Source organism: Oxyura jamaicensis, chromosome Z (genome assembly GCF_011077185.1).
Source record: "Oxyura jamaicensis isolate SHBP4307 breed ruddy duck chromosome Z, BPBGC_Ojam_1.0, whole genome shotgun sequence".
NCBI classification, from domain to species: domain Eukaryota; kingdom Metazoa; phylum Chordata; class Aves; order Anseriformes; family Anatidae; genus Oxyura; species Oxyura jamaicensis.
In genome coordinates, this window is record NC_048926.1 from 22,269,230 (window position 1) to 22,285,469 (window position 16,240).

Sequence of the window (16,240 nt, forward strand, 5' to 3'; positions counted from 1 at the left end):
ATTGATTCAAGGGAACAGAACTTCAGCCAGGACAGGTAATGTGCAAGCAAACATGCCTCTTTGTTTGGTAGATTTACTGTTATTGTTGTTGATTTTATTAGTAGTATTAGTATTATTTCATTATTAGTATTCCTGTAGCTCTTAGAGACCTAAAATAAGACTAGAACATATGACTAAAACGATATATGAGCAAAGATTAAAACATTAGCATTAATGTGGCATAGTACTGTTTTAATTTCCCTTTACAAATATATATGTTTTGTTCTACATACGTGATGTGAGGACAAGGCGCATTCATTTTGCTTTCTTAAATATTTTCCTTGTCATTAGATAATGGTTTGTCTGTGTATGGAAGCAATATGATGTCCTGGCTCAAAGCTTGTGTTTATGCAGCTCCAAATTCAAACATTTATTTCATATGAGTAATAGAATTAAGTTTACTATGAAAAAAAAAAAAAAAAAAAATAGCACTTGCAAACTGCAAGTTCTCACTACTCCGGATGCTGAAGATCTCGTAGTATGTTTACAAGTGTAGCGTTGTAATTACAAGGTCAATTCAGCTTTGACAAAAGTGATGACAGTGCTTGCAAGCACTGCAAAAGCTATCAACTCTAACACACATCCAGCAGCTACCATTTCCGGGAAAACAGCAGGAAATGTCTAAAAGGAGTTTCAAAGAAGACAAGATAGGCAATGTCCAGACTGAGGCAGATGTCTGTGTTACAGTCATGCGGAGCCTTCAGAGGGGTCCTCAGCCTGCTAGAGGGCCTTCACTGGCATATGTAGGCCCCTCGGCAAGGCTGGGTATGTGTGTGTGACACACTTGGTATTCCTCGGGTGTCAAAAATGTTACTGATACGAAAGGTTAAAAGTGGAATATAAAAGTAATTATAATTTTAAAAAAATGCTGTTTAACATTCTGAAGAAGTAAAATTATACCAGAAGAGAGGTAGAATCTTAAGGAGCAGCAGCTACCCAGATGCAGAGGGAAACAGCCAAAGCCTGGGGGCTGGAGCTGGCCCAGGATGAAGCCACCGAGGGGAACCGAGGAGGGGGCTGCGGAGCCAACCCCGACGCAGCCCCGCCGGTGCCCACGGCCGGGGGAGAGGCGAGCAGCAGCAGCCTGTTGAAGTGCAACTGCACTGTGCTGGAGCAGAGAGGGAACAATTCCTCCACTCGGTCATTATTTAATCTTTAATGCTACAACAAGAGCGGGAGCATCACGCCCTCCAACCGCTTGTTTAGAGACCCAAGATAAGATGCCCTTTTTTGTTGTTGTTTTTGTTTTCAGTGAAAAGAAAACAAACGTGAGCAGCGAACCAAGTCCTCGCAAACATTCCCAGAGCCACCCTCTGGACGACTCAGCACCAACTTCGGCCGCAGCCCCGCGGGCGATGCGCTGACGCCTGCGGGAGCCCCGGGGCGGCTCCCCCGGGGCTGCGACCCCCGTCGGGATCGCGACGGGACCGCTTCGCCCCCGCGGCGACCGGGGGGACTCTGGGGAGTGGGTCTCGTCCCGGGGAAGGGGGCGGCCGCCACAGCCGCTCCCGCCCTAGGGGGGCGGCGCGCTGTTACCGGCGTCAGCCCCCCCGGTTTCCCCCGTGCCCCTGCCGGCGGAGGGGCTCGGAGGAGGGAAGTGCGCGCTCCCCCGGGCGGGGGCATCGCGGGGGCGTCGCCGGCCGCCCATGGCAGGCGCTCTGCGCCGGGCACGGCCGCCGCTGCTACGGGCAGGAGGCCGGCGGAGCATGCCGCCGGCGGCGGGGCGGTTCCGCGGGGACTGACAGCCGCGCTGCCGGAGGAGGGAAGGCGCCAGCCCCTCCGCCTCTCCCCGCCGCGAGCGGAGGCGATGCCGCAGGGCGCTCCGCCGCCCGGCCGCCACCCGCGCCAGCCGCTGTCGCCGCCGTGAGCGGCGCGGCCCCCGGCGGGACGGGGCGAGGAGCGGCGGGGCTCCGCAGCCCTCCCCGGCCGGCGGCTCCGCGCGGCGGATGCGAGTGCATGAGCTCTGCAGCGAGCGGGCGCAGGAAGCGCCCCCGCTCCGCTGCCTCCATCTTCCCGGGCAGCAGCAGGACTTCGCCGCACGGCCGCGACTCCGAGCGGCGGGGCAGCGGCTGCGAGGGCGCCTGCACGACCCTGAGAGCCCTGGACGACTGCAAGATGGTGGGTACCGCGGAAAAAAAAAAAAGAAAAAAAAAAAAAAAAAAGAGAAAAAAAAAATATTATTATTATTGCCGTTATTTATTTATTATTTTTTTTTTTTCCGAACGTTTCCGTGGCTGGCGGCTTGCCCATTCCCATCACGTGCAGTTGCACTATTTTTAAAACTGCAGTCCCCGCTGGGGGGCTGCTGCCCTGCCGGAGACGGGAGAGAGAAGCGAGGTCTCCGGCCGTAGGGGTGGGTCGGGACCGGAGCCCGGCTCCTGGTCCCGCAGGAGCCCGCAGCCCCGCACATGCTGCCATCGCGGCGCTGATAGGGGGTGGAGTTGTTTTTTTTTGCTAGATACGGCCCGATCTGTCCCCAGACTTGCACTCACTGAAGCCTAAACAGGTGAGCAGTTGCTTCCGCGGCATCAGCACACGCTCCGCTTGCTGTCTTAGTGGGGAAAAAAACAACAACCACCACTCTTGCCCTACAATCTTTCTAAAACTGAATCCAGAATTTGAGGCCCCAGAATTCATTCCCTGATATACATGATACCTGCTTCCAATCTACCCAGAGTAGCTGACTGCAATTGTAAAATCTCAGGTCAAGCACCCACATTCGTACTCTTTTCGGACTATCACGTTACGGTATGGCATTTTCCTCCATTTGTGCTCAAAATGTTTGGATCTTGACACTTCCCTTAAAGCCAGCAGCATCTGGCTCCTCAGGCTACAGTCAGCTGGGTGCTGGGCCCCAAAATTGCTCATCTCACCTGTCACAGAAGACAAATGTAGTTGCTGCTACTTTACCTCGGAAATTTGGGTCTTGCCACATACCTCTGTCCAGTACTATTGGATGTGTGTCTGCCACTTCTGTTCTACTGAACTCTGGCAATATTTCTCTCTAATACTGCACATTGTTCTGGCAGATATCCACTCTGATACTTCAAAATCGGCAGCAGCTCCCAGTGCAACAAAGAACAAAAGCTGCCACAGTAGCTGTATAAATATATCCAACAAGTGGATCCTACTGGGTCCTGCCTTTTCTCTCATTCCCAGTAGCTTGATTTGGTTAGTTAAACACAACCGCTAGCTTCCTTTCTTCACTCTTTATCTGGTAGAATTCACTGATTAGAAATATAATATGATTTTACAGATGGATTGCCAAGATGCAGTGAGATTCAGGAGATAAAATGAGTGCATTTTTTCTTGTTCTGTCTCAATGCTGCAATATCGGTATGGTTTTGTTTTCCTTGGAAGAGCTGAGAATGCTCTGTTTAGACAGGGGATATCGGGTGAGAACCAGCAAAATGGGTCTGACTTACCAGTGACAGGACGAGAAGCTTTTCTCATTTTCTTAATGCAGAATAGTTATGCCTTGACACAATGTAGTACATCTTTTTATCCCCATTGGCTTCTTGCATCCACCGAAGCTACAGAACAGGAGAGTTGAAGCCAGGTTTAGCAGAGTATGTGGACTGTGCCCAGGGCTTTGTTTGGGGTGTGAATTTGGAGGGGGGGAGTTTGGGTTTTGCTGTTCTTTGTTGTTGTTGTGGTATTCTTGCAGGTGTATTGGAATGCATTGGGATTGTTTTGCTGCTCCAGAAGCAGTGAAACCTATTTGCTACTCTTACAATTAAATTTGGGAAAGCGTGGCTAAAAAATAAATAAATAAATAAAAATTGGCCCTCATACTAGTTCATACTAGTTCTTAGTTATGCAAAGTAATTACAGTGGTACACATGATGAGCCAGCATGGAACTCTGCAGGAGATGCGACTCACTTATTTTCTGTTTCTGACTATGAGAATTTGAAGGCTTGACTTTAATGTTTGGTAAAACTGATAGAATCCAGGTCCCAGACCTGTTTTTTCACTGTGCTTATATGCTGGGATATGTTGAACTCCTGGTGGTAATGATGGCTGCAGAATTATTAGCAGTTACTCTCATCTGGTTTTATATTTTGGAAATTGAGGTCAAATTAGCAAAACAAAGATAAATACATATTTTGTTCTAAGGCTCCCTTCCTTCCACCCCCGCCACCATGTGGAGCAAATGGTCTGATGTGCTTCCTTTAAGATAGCAAATGCTTTGTTTCCTTAAAATATCATCCCACATTGGTGATCAGTGGAACTAAACAATAATGATCTTTCCATCACTGTAAAAGTAACTTATGTATCCAATAGCATCCACACATATCTGCTGTGTATTAAATTTCTGTGAAAATGTTGCAACGTTTATATATTCCTTTGTCTGTTTTTCTCCCTACATTGGAAAAAGTGCTTTCTAGAATCCTAACTGGAAAGTGTGTATCTGGTACATCTTCTCAGCCAATAACTCCCAATCAGTTTCAAGTCTGAAATCTGGGTTAGAGGCCAGTGACAGACCAGAAATCATTACAAAATAAATTAGCAAAATCTCCAGTGTAAAAGCAAATGCTATATTCCAATCCCTAAATGTGCTGTTAATCAGGAAGCAGGAGGAGCAAAGGCAATCATTTCTGGAGATATTTTTGTCTTTAATGATAGCAAAAAATAACCTCATGCTACTAGTAAAACAGCTGGTTTTCTGTCTGCTTAATATTTAGGACTAATAACTCACACTTCCAGAGATTAAAAGCAGAAGCACTACTTTCCTGCAAATGAACATTTACAGCACACAGAAGAGGCAGCTGGCATGGAGGCCCTAGTCATTTATTAAATCTTAGGCACTTGGTCCTGTACACTATGCATGCCTCCCTGGAAGCAGTAGGAACAAGCCCTAAATTTGGCATGTTTGTTTTTTTTTTTATTTATTATTTAAAATATATATATATATATATATATCAGTGTAGCTAATTGTCTCATGTAAGTAAATTGTCTTTGTTTTTCAGCTTGTCCAGGAGTTCAATACCCAGGTGGCTCTATACCGGGAGCTGGTAATTTCCATTGGGGATGTCTCAGTCACCTGCCCATCTCTGCATGCAGAAATGCACAAAACTCGAACCCGAGGATGTGAGATGGCCTATCAGGCTCATCAAAAACTAGCAGCAATTTCCGGGTAGGAGACTACTTATGTTTAATTAAAGCAGTACTCTTACGCATCTTTGCTAAATATTACATTGAGGAAACATTCAGCAAGAGCATTAACTTGTATTTCTGTTTTAGTCATAGCGATATATGGCCACAAATCCTGCAGAATGCTTATGTCCCTATTATAGTGCAATCTGGGACCAAATCCTGGTCACCTTATAAAGGTGGTGTCTGACTGATTTCACTGAATGCTGTTAAGGTGAATGTGTTTTTTCTCTGTATCACTAGACAACTTAAAAATGATTAGGGGAGAAGCCTTGCCTTTCAAAGCTGATGTGGCAATAACTTCCTTCCCAGTTCTCCACTGAGTATATCTAACTGAACAGATAGTGACAACTAATTCAGCTCAACTAGACACTTAGCAAAACCAGAGGTAAAAATAATTAGGTGAAAACTAAGTCTAATTATTTATGTTTTTTTTCACTCTGTGGCAAGTGGGGCATTTATGTTAACACATTTACCTCCCGAGTCTAGTCTCACTGACCATGCTTTGTCAGAGTTTTCTGCACCAGCCTTATCCAACATAAACCACTGCACACCACTGGAAAATCTTTTCGGCAGCTATGACTAATCCCCACTGAAGTTCTTTCATCAGTTTAACATATGAGAAACAAGTCAGAGGTTTAGTATATGGTAGTTGAGCTGTTGATGTTTTCAGATGCGATTTTGAGCAAAGACTCTTCTCTTAAATTGATACCACAAACTCTGATTTTTTCCTCAAACGTATGCTTCTAAGATACTAGAGTCTGTAAGAACTAAAAAAGAAAAAAGAAAAAGGATACAGTTCACTGTAACCAGTACACAATACCTCAACACTACAGCACTGAAAGTGTGTAAACAAACAAAGAGTAGTGAAATTGATTGTGTACTTTTAAACTCAAAAGAGAGACTAATACAAACAAAAAGAATTCCAAAACAGTAGCAGAACCTAACTTGGATATTTTTTTTGTCTTTTTATTTTATTATTTTTTTCTTAATAAGGAAAACCATATAGATACATGCTTATTCAGAAATAATTAAGTAATAATTTCCCAGTTGGGATCCTGTCATATACACAAAGATGTCCTGAAAGGTTTGCAGTTGCTGTGAGATTGACATTTAGCTAATCTAAAACTGTTTTAGGTAACTGTGATAATAATATGATATGCATAACAACTGGTAGGTGTTAGAAACCCTCTGGAAATTACTTGTTTAGTTTGACAGACATTTTACAAGATGTGGTTCACATCCTCACCCTTATACAGCTGAGGAAAACTATATGAGCCACCTTAACTTATTATTATCTGTGAGGGATTCAGCATAGAAAACAAATAGAAGGAGAGGAGTAGTGAATAAACGTAGAGGTTCAGTCTTTAATTCAGCAGGAAGTGTGATGTAGTGCATATGGCATAGGATCTGCAATGGGAACCTAATTTGGTAGGAGGAAAAACAAGAAGGAAGGAAAATATTTTGGTGCAAGAATGCATTAAATCATCCCCAATATTAAACAGTCAGAAGGGTAGCGTATTGCTCAGAAAACACTGACAGCCAGGAGATGAGACAAAGACTCACTTTTTTTCCTGCTTTAGTTTAGAATCTGCAGCACTGCACTGTGCAAACTTCTGGGTAATACCACTAATTTCATCTTCCGAAGCTTGGTAAAGATAGCCATCCCTGCCTATTGCTTTCCCAGGCAAAGATAATAACAATTAGCTAATTATGTTACTAGACTATAAAATTTCATTACATATAAGCATTTAATTAGTTAAGCTCATCAATAACATTCAGTTAGTCTCTAACTAACCCAAGCTGTTGCAGGGCACTCTGAGTTTCTTTCAAGAAGTTGGCATCACCTTATCAGACAACATTAAGTTCATTCATCTTGTTTGTGTTGATATGCTCCTTGGAAAATTAGCAGACTGCTTTGTATTGTGCTTCCTGTTTGAATACATTAGCATTTGAGACTCAAACCTGCTCCTGATTCAGGCAGTACCTATTTCCCTTCTGGGCTCACCTGTTCCACCAGACTAGGGAAGGTAACAAAGAGGAAGGGTGCAAAGACTCAGAAGGAAAGAAACAGGAACAGCCCACTAGCACTGATAAAGACAGCTCTGGAAGAAAATCTGGCGGGAAGGGAAAGAAATGCTGAGGTAAAGGTGTTACATTATGGACTGGCCAAGAGAAAAATCATGAAAGAAGAAAAGTTTGGTCATGGGAACATCAATTCTGGAATATTAAAGGGACATCAAAGGAGGACAGAGGTTTAATTCAAACAAAAAGAGAAGACTCCAGCTGTAGCTACAGCAGAAGTATACTCTTTTGCTACAATAAGGAGCTAGCGAAATGAAGAGATTGAAAGCCACAATTTTTTTTTTTATTATTTTTTTTTTAAAAAAAAGATGAAAGAAAAAAATAAAAAAAGGGATGATGACAAAGATAAGGAAGTAGCAAGGAAACATAAAACCTTATGAGACTGGACTGGATTAGATCGTATCACCCCATCTAGCCCAAATCTGACAGCAACCAGTAGCAGAAAGTCAGTAAAAAATAATAAAAAACAGGCTGTACATGGAATGATGCCTTCCCTAGCATGTTTGCCACTTCTTGGCAATCAGTAGCTTAGGAGTTTCCTGACTTAAAGACCATATCTGAACAACTAGCTCCTGACAAATGTAAGCTCTCATAGAAGATTTAAGGATTTGTCTAAATATGAGGGTCTTCTACATAGAAAATGCAGAGGATGAGTAATGACATCTATACACTGTGGTGTGTTTGAAAACTTTACAAATCAGTTTATTAAAAAATTGAGAGATTAAGCTTACTGAGAAGAGAAATTTCAAATTCAATCTCTAACTTAATAGGGCCATATAGCTATTACACCCTCTTCTTAACTTGCTCTGCCATGTATTATTCTCTATGTAGAGAGAGATGAAATTTTCTTAAAGAGCAGAGGCATACCTTGGTTTACAAACACTATCATGGCTTTTAGAGAATAAAGATTAGAAATAGAAATATTTTAAATTGAAATATTCTAGTTCTAGCTAATGATCTTTGAGTCAGAGTGAGCTGTTCATTCAAAGTTGGTATCTCAGGACTTCAGGTCAATTTCTGCACACTATACTCACAATTCATACCAAAAAATCTTACTGATTTTTAATGAGACTATCTTCTGAGGAAAGCAAGCAAGCTCTGGTCCTTTCATTACATTTTCTACTATATTAATGTAACATAAATTAAATAACTGAATTACATTGTGCACCTTGTAGTATGAGAAATTATAACCAAACCTGGAGAAGGTAAAGCAGCAAGAAAATGGATCAGAATTTTTATGTAAAGGAAAGCTAAAAGAGTGGGAAAATACTTGAAACAAAAGGAAGAACAATTTTTATAGATATATATATATATGTAAACCTCTATTTTAGGATCTGTTTTTTGGGGGATGATAAACACTCTGCTAATATATTAGATAAGAAGCTATCAAGTAGAGACCCAGCTTTATTAGGTAAAGTACACTATGGGATATAAACAGAATAATAACTCAGAACTGTTTTAAGATATAGGTCTGCACAACCATGTGCACACTTTTTTAAATGCCCCTTTCATATTCCCAAGCACTTGATATGCTTACATAATGCAAGTATTTCTGTGCACTTTTGGCATACTGGAACCAGGACTGTCTCTGTGATGGGCTGATATATATGTTGAAAATGTATGTTTCTTGCATGAAATGAAACAATGTGAGGAGCCCTGGGGTGCACAGCAATTTATGTGTGTGTGAACATAACTTTCAAAGTGATTGTCCTCTGTTGTTCAGACTGGTGTTGAAAACTTCTGAATCAAGGAAGGAATAACCCCATTCACCAGTACAGGCTAGGAGCCAGCTACCTGGAAGGCAGCATTGCAGAAAAGGGCCTGGTGGTTCTGGTGAACGCCATGTTGAACATGAGCCATCAGTGTGACCTTGTGGCAAACAGAGCCAACAGCCTCCTGTGCTACATTAGGACGTGTCACCAGCAGGTCAAGAAACATGATCTTTCCCCTCTGTTCAACGGTGAGGCCCTCTGTGGAGTACCATGTCCGGATCTGAGCTCCCTAGTAGAAAAGAGAAAGGGAAATACTGGAGGGGGCTCAGTCAGTGGCAATGAAGGTAATAAAGAGCACACAGCGTACAAGGAGAGGCTGACAGAGCTGGGATAGTTCAGCTTGAAGAAGAGAAGACTTGGAATGGGGCTTCTATCAATATGTATAAATACCTGATGGGGGAGTGTAAAGAAGACAATCAGACTCTTCTCAGTGGTATGCAGTGACAGAAAACTCCACCACCTCTCCAGTATTGCCTGGAGATGTTGTGGAGTGTCCATCCTTGGAAATACTCAGAACTCACCTGGGCATGATCCTTAGTGACCTGCTCTAGGTAACACTGACTTCAGTATGGGAGTGGACTAGATCACTTCTAGACGTCCCTTCCAGCCTGTGATAAAAGTTGCAGTAAATCTTCTCAGGAAAATTCCAGCATAAATTTTAGTTATTTTACATTGTGGTGCATTCATTACTTCTATAATACAGTTATTACATGTGGCTTTCCCTGAGTTCAAGAAAGTTGAGGAAGTAAACCTAAAAATCACATTCTGGTTGCATTCCTGTCTTTGTTGCAGTACAGAGAAATGCAGCCATAGTGTTTCATTTAGTGTTGCATACTAGCTTTAGCTTTCTGCTTTTGTTTTCCATTTCAGTCTACACAAGATTTCTAATGTTTTCATTAAGCAATAGAAAGTAGTTTCTCAGACCTAACTAATATTAAAGCGGCTCATAATATTGTGTTTAAACACTCGGTTGACACCCAGTTGTGGCCAAATTAGTGTTAAAATGTCTGAATTTTCCCCAGATAATGACACTTTAAAATGAGTACCTACGCACATAAGCAAACAAAAAGGACTGCTCCATAATATTTTAAAAATTAAGAGAAAAAGAGACCAGGCTTGTAAGTTAATGAGAGCTCTATTAAGACAGACATAATAGAATCCATGTTAACTGTTTAACTTAAGATTTTAAATAAAGCACTGCTGACAGGCAGCATAGATCAGCAGAAACTGAACATAGCAACACTCAGCTCAATGGGGAAGAATTTTTATAATCATGAATCAAAACTAAGGTAATGTTAGCAGACAGAGTAACAAACTAGAGCTCTTCCCAAGCTAGATATCAATCATGCAGCATGCATGGAAATCTCTGCCTTTGTCACATGTCCCATTGTACTCCTTCTCTGACCATACGTACCAGAGGTTAACACTGATCTCTGGAGATCTGAATTACAAGCACTGGCCCTGTGTCCTGCCTCAGTTAAAGTCAGTGCTTTAATAGCCAAATGAAAAGGTAAGGATAAAGTAAACTTTTCACAGGGGTTGCACAGTGATAATTAGAATATGACCTATGGAGAGTATAATTAAATACTAAAAATAATGTGATAAAATGTAAGAAAACAAAGAAACATGAGAAGGTTTTGGGAAGTAAGCTCAGATTTGGATATACCATGAGCTAAGTTTTTACAGAGAAGCTAGAGCACAACTAGTGTAAAAGAGCTTGCCCACCTCTGAAGAGAATAAGACTCACATACATTGCTCTCACAAGGTTCAAAATGTCTCTAATTATACAACAAAACTTATGCACCTAAAATGATGGAAAGGGGGCATAGAAAAATTACAGCAATTTTCTGTGGAGCTCAGTCAAGATGTGTTCTGTTGTTGAGAATTAAATCTATTTACTCAATTTAAGTTGCAGGAAGAAAAAGAAATTGTTTAAGTCAGATGTCTCAAGTTTAATAGGCAAATTTAGAAAGCAAATAATGGAGGAGAAAACAAGGTTACTCACTAAAACTAGAGTTCTCAAAATAGTTAACATCCACAGACTCACTTTTCCTTTGTATCTTTGTCTTTGTGCTGTGCTCTTAATATCTTGTATATTTAAGTCCCAATTGTTTAATTGGGACTTAAATATACAAGATATTAATATCTCCCTTTGTGGATTTGTTTTTTGCAACTGGGGCCAGGTTTGGTAAAGGGCAGATGTACCTAAAATTGTATTTAGCATATACTTCTCAGTGTGCAAAACAGAAATTCTGAAAAGCCTGAAAGTTCTATATCTGTGGTTACACAATATAACGTAGTTTTCAGAAAGTGGAAGAGCTAAGCACCTTGCTTAAGGGTAAACCTAAACAGCAGGCAGAACTGGGACATTCTTCCTTGTCTGAGCTCTGACAAGCTTGATCCCATAGGCACCTAGAGTGTCCCTAGAGCCTTACAGTTTTGTACCCACCACAGAACACAGGGGCACCTGTGCAAAGCCAAAGGCAAAGCCAAAGGTGAGTAAACCTAATTTTTAGAGCACCTGTGCCTACCTCCCAGAAAAATGCCCACACTTCCAGACTAAAGTCATGGAGAAGTGGGAGATAAAAGCAGGACAGGCATCATCTTCATTGATCATGAAGAAGTTCTTTGCCCCCTCCTTCCATCTCACGCTCAACCAGCATATTCACTGCAGCTCCCTGGGCAGCATTGCCACTTCCACAACACTTGAGGACCTCACAGGCTGGGTAAGGTAGGTAGATAAGCCTGCCTCTTATTGGAAGAGTCCTCTAAGAGAAGAGAAGTTGTGTCCAGCCCTGAAGCCAGAGACTCTTCCCCATGTTCAGGGATCACTGCAGATAAGCATTGTCACTTTTCCTCTGTGCCATGACCTGAAACTGAGAGGTAACTGCAGGGAAGGTAGGGGCACATTGGAGTCATCTAGCCCAACTGGCAGAGTATGGTGCACCAGGGAGCAGTATAGTGCTGGGGCCTGCACTCTGCTTCTGTTTCAAGCAGTGCTGGTGTGGGTAACACTGAAAACTCTTTAAGGAAATTCCTTGGTAGTAAGGAGAATCTGTATTCTAGTCCTTGCTCCTGTGACGTTTCTGTGTTTTAGGCAGATAAAACATAGAAGGATACAGCGGAGCAGAGGTGGTAAACTCATATGAGTGCTGAGTGTTCTTTAGCATCCTGATTTTTAGCCTGCTGAACTGTAAATTCACCTACATAAAACTTAGGTCTAGGGCTGGAGTAGGCTGCAGGTTTAGGGTGGTTTGGCTTGTGTTGACAGGACTTCTGCATTCGGCACTCCATTCTAGGTTCTGAACTCCAGCATGGAAGAGGATGTCAAAAGGTAGGATGCTGCCCTGTCTTAAGTCCTCAGTAGCACACACTTTGATGTTATGCACATGCAGCATTCCACTACAGTTGTGTGCGTGAATACCTAGCAACACTGTTGGACATAAAAGCTTTTCAGACTTCTTCTGTGTAAGCAATTTTCTTAGGCAGTAATCAGCAAGAGGATCCAGCTGTTAGGTACATCTATAGAAGCAAGAAAAATAGGGATTTTGAAATGCATACAAAAATGTAATGACCTGTTTACAGTTGCTGTTACCTTAGCTTCAATACAAATTTTCTCACACCCTCTTGTCCCTTGTTGTCATGTCTTTTCTACAGTGTTTCTCTTTCTTGCACTTTTTCCTCCATCACCTATCACCAAACAGTAATGAAATTAATACCACTTTTGCTGCTGCCACACTAATTCTATCTGGAAACTTCAAGGCAAACACAGTATGTACTTTTTACTATAACAAGTTCACCAAAATCCATTTACATTCATTAGCATTACCAGTAATAACCAAGATTGAAAAGAACAAATAATGTTTTGAATATATATATATATGTTAAATTCTGGGAAATCTTGAAAATCTTTCATTCAGCCTATGCCAGATCCTTTAGTTTAAACATGTGCTAAATAGGTGTAGCGGTACTTATTTTCTCTGAAAAATACTGTGTATATTATTTAATGCTTCTATCTCAACTTCCAGACTTTCAAGAGGAGGTATAATATTAAAATACTCCATTTCGTTATCGTTATAGTGTATTTTAATTAAAGCATGTGAAGATTACATGTTTATCATGTCATTTACTTAAAATTATTTCTCTAAGATCTGATTTTAAATTATCAGTTTGCTGGAATATTAGGCCCTAGCACTTAACAGCACATAGCGTTCCTATATTTATTTTGACTCATCACAAGTGTAATCAGTCATTCCTGAGCAAAAAATTGAATAATACTAACTTATATCTGTAAATAATGCTTGAAAGGGGGATTTAGAAGTAAATTTTAAAAGGTATTAAAAGACTAAAAGACTAAATAAGAGGCATCCATATCATGCTAATGACCCTAAGACCACAAAAATAAGGGGCACTGAAGTAGCCTACCATTAGGCTATCACTTGAACCCATTAATTAAATGCATTTGATATTTTGAACCCATTAATTAAAGACCAACTGAAAATAAATGTTTCATCTCAGTATTTCAGAGAGAAGATATTTTTCTTGGAAAAAATTTGTTAAAAACATCTGTTGAAAAAAAAGTATACTGAAGCTTCATATCTAGCTTCACAGATGTAACTGCAAGTTGGTGGGTTGGACTGGTAAAAAAACATCCCTATAACTGCAACAACCAAAAAGAGCTTCTTTATGTTCCATATAAGTCCACTGCTTTGAGATATGTCTCATCAGCATAGTTCAGTAATTTTCTTCTCTAGATCTCTAGTAAAGCACAGCTGTGGCCATGCTGAGATTTAGTCATGAGTTTTATGTGCTTCTTTCATGATCATTTTCTTAAACGTTGATTGATTTAAAAAATCCCATATTGCTGAAATTTTTAGTTCTAGACACTCTGCTTACCATGGTTCTGTATTTGCTTTGATTACATTGTTTTCAGAAAATTACTTGGGATTCTCACTGAAGTTCTAGTAACCAGACTATTTTAGTGAGATGTTGATATATTCTCAAGGAAGAAAGAACCTGAGATAATAGGTGTGTGTTAGAAAGACTTTAACATGGGGTCCTGGAACTACCTATTTTCTGGTGTTTTTGTTTGTTGTTCTTTTTTTTCCCCCCAATTCCTTAATTCCTCTTTAAGATTTATGCTGAAAATTTCCATCTAGCTCAAATAATTTTGCTAATTCTCAGTATTCCTCTTGATTCTGAAACATTTTTCTCTGATTATATTTTTTTTTTTCTGTGTCCCTCATTGAAATCAGACAGCACAGTTGCTAAGTTAATTGTGCAGCCCATGCAATTAAATGTGTGTCCTTCTCACAATTCATGTTCTGTCACATGCCTTTAAGTGCTAGACTTCTTGCAGTCTCTTCTAAAAAAGATTTCCTATTTATTTTGACCTCTTTGATGTATGGAGATTTGCTCTAGTAAGATGTCAAATACCAAATGATAAAGGATAACTGCTCTTAACAGCACCATCAGTAATTTGCAAGATCAGTTATCCAGTCAACCAAGGAGGATCTCAGACCTGTCAGGGAAAATTTTAACCAAATCTGAATTCATTATACGGTGTGTAAAATTTGTTCAAGTTTTTCTAGTTACTTTATCATTCTTTTTCATAATAATTAAACATTTGAAACTGTTATCAAGACAATAAGGTCTCGGCTGAACAAAGCATTAAATTAGGCATTCCTTACTCAGGAATTGTTCCAGTACTATCAATTAAATGATGTGTAAATCCATATTTTAAGAGTAAACATATACTGAAGTGCTTCTGGCTATTATTGGATTCTATTTCCTCTTTGCTGGATACACTTGCAGATCTACGTTTAGATTTTCTACACCACTTCTAACTAAAAGAGAAATAATATGCTCAGTTATTTGTACACAAACAATTAAATCGGTGTAGTTCTTCCTTTCCTTTCTTTTGTTCTGTGTTTACCTTGTTATTCTTATCTTCTTTATGAATACTTTCTGGATGAACAGCATTTCCTGACAGTAGATTTGGCATAAGTATTCAAATGCTGTCACGTTATACTAAACGATGTACTCAAAGTTGTTGAAGAAATTGCCTGCCCGCAGGAGAAGAAAAATTTGTATGTATCAGATGAGCAAAGAAAAACTGATGCTTTGTATCGCTATCATGCCAAGAGAGATTGTTGCAAGTGATCTGTTGGCAACGTTGTCAGCATAGGAAATAGTTAAAAGGAAAATATAGTAAAGTGCTGTGTTTATACAGCAACCCCCAGTACTGTTGCTGGAGCTGTTATTGTGGTGAAGCAGAGCTATCCACTTATACACGTTTAACTGCTTCCTCACCCACCCACAAAAAGCACAAAAAGCAGTACATGCACATTGAAGAACACCAAGGCCCCAAAGTCAGGGGTCTGTTTCAAAGTCTGTGCATTTAATTTAGCTGCAGACTTACCCAAAATAGCATACAAATGACCTTGCTGTTCCTTTTACATCATTCGGGAAGTAGAAATTCCTAGTATATCTATGCAACAGTTAATGCAGAATACTGGATGCCCAAGGAAGACTGTGAAGGCATCCTTGTTCCCCAGAAGGAAATAGGCACTTAGAGGGGGGAGGGGAAGGGGGGGTAGGTGCAGAAAGTAATGCCAATTCAGAAAGTCAAGTGGAGACTACAGCAGGATTAAAAAACTCCAAAGTGAAAAAATGCAAAGTTCCTTCTGCTAAAAAAACTGCTTCCTGAACACATTTTATCAACAGATGGTTTTAAAAATTTCTTTCTCTCAGTACGAATTTAAACATTTCAGGAAGCTAATCTATTTCTTTCTTTTATTTTTTTTTTTTATTATTTTTTTTTGACACATTCAAGTTTTCTCACAGTCTCTCAGCTGTGATTTTTTATCTTAACTACTCATACAGATTAGATCTGTGAAATATATATGGTGTGGCTGTGTAAGATACTTCTTTATACCACAATTTATTTTTCACACAGAAGACTTTTATGTGAAAGTATTTGTTTATTTGACTACAAAAATGTTAAAAAAATAATCCAGGGCATAAGTATGACCTGTTCAAAGCACTCCTAGAAGCTTTTGATACATCCAGAATCCCTCAACCTTATTCTGAGCAACACAGTAGTAATCTGCTTGATGGACTGTTTTCCTTCCAGTGTGTGCTGCTTCTAGTGTAGCTGTCACATTGACTATAAATAAAAAAAAAAAAA

At 40.4% G+C, this 16,240-nt stretch overlaps 2 protein-coding genes and 1 long non-coding RNA gene across 4 annotated transcripts in view; 2 read left to right on the forward strand and 1 right to left on the reverse strand.

Annotated features, from left to right (window-relative positions):
• The first annotated feature begins 728 nt into the window (after nucleotides 1–728).
• On the forward strand, nucleotides 729–1,906 carry LOC118156077 (basic salivary proline-rich protein 1-like). The gene is made up of 2 exons (XM_035309828.1): nucleotides 729–804; nucleotides 1,299–1,906. Exons 1-2 carry the CDS (start codon nucleotides 729–731, stop codon nucleotides 1,904–1,906), a joined length of 684 nt encoding a protein of 227 aa, XP_035165719.1.
• The window catches only part of RGS7BP (regulator of G protein signaling 7 binding protein), a 43,441-nt gene continuing 28,765 nt past the window's right edge, over nucleotides 1,565–16,240 (forward strand). Inside the window, exons 1-2 of one of the 2 annotated variants that reach the window (XM_035309111.1) lie at nucleotides 1,565–2,157; nucleotides 5,011–5,177. In XM_035309111.1, coding sequence (XP_035165002.1) covers nucleotides 1,996–2,157; nucleotides 5,011–5,177 — 329 coding nt within the window. In that variant the 5' untranslated portion in view covers nucleotides 1,565–1,995. The remainder of the gene's footprint in view (nucleotides 2,158–5,010; nucleotides 5,178–16,240) is intronic. The other variant, XM_035309110.1, reaches the window with a different exon arrangement.
• Nucleotides 7,286–16,240, reverse strand: part of LOC118155712 — a 13,512-nt gene continuing 4,557 nt past the window's right edge. The window contains exons 2-3 of the long non-coding RNA XR_004745980.1: nucleotides 12,259–12,264; nucleotides 7,286–7,299 (exon numbers count right to left, since the gene is read on the reverse strand). This is a non-coding gene — a long non-coding RNA (uncharacterized LOC118155712). The remainder of the gene's footprint in view (nucleotides 7,300–12,258; nucleotides 12,265–16,240) is intronic.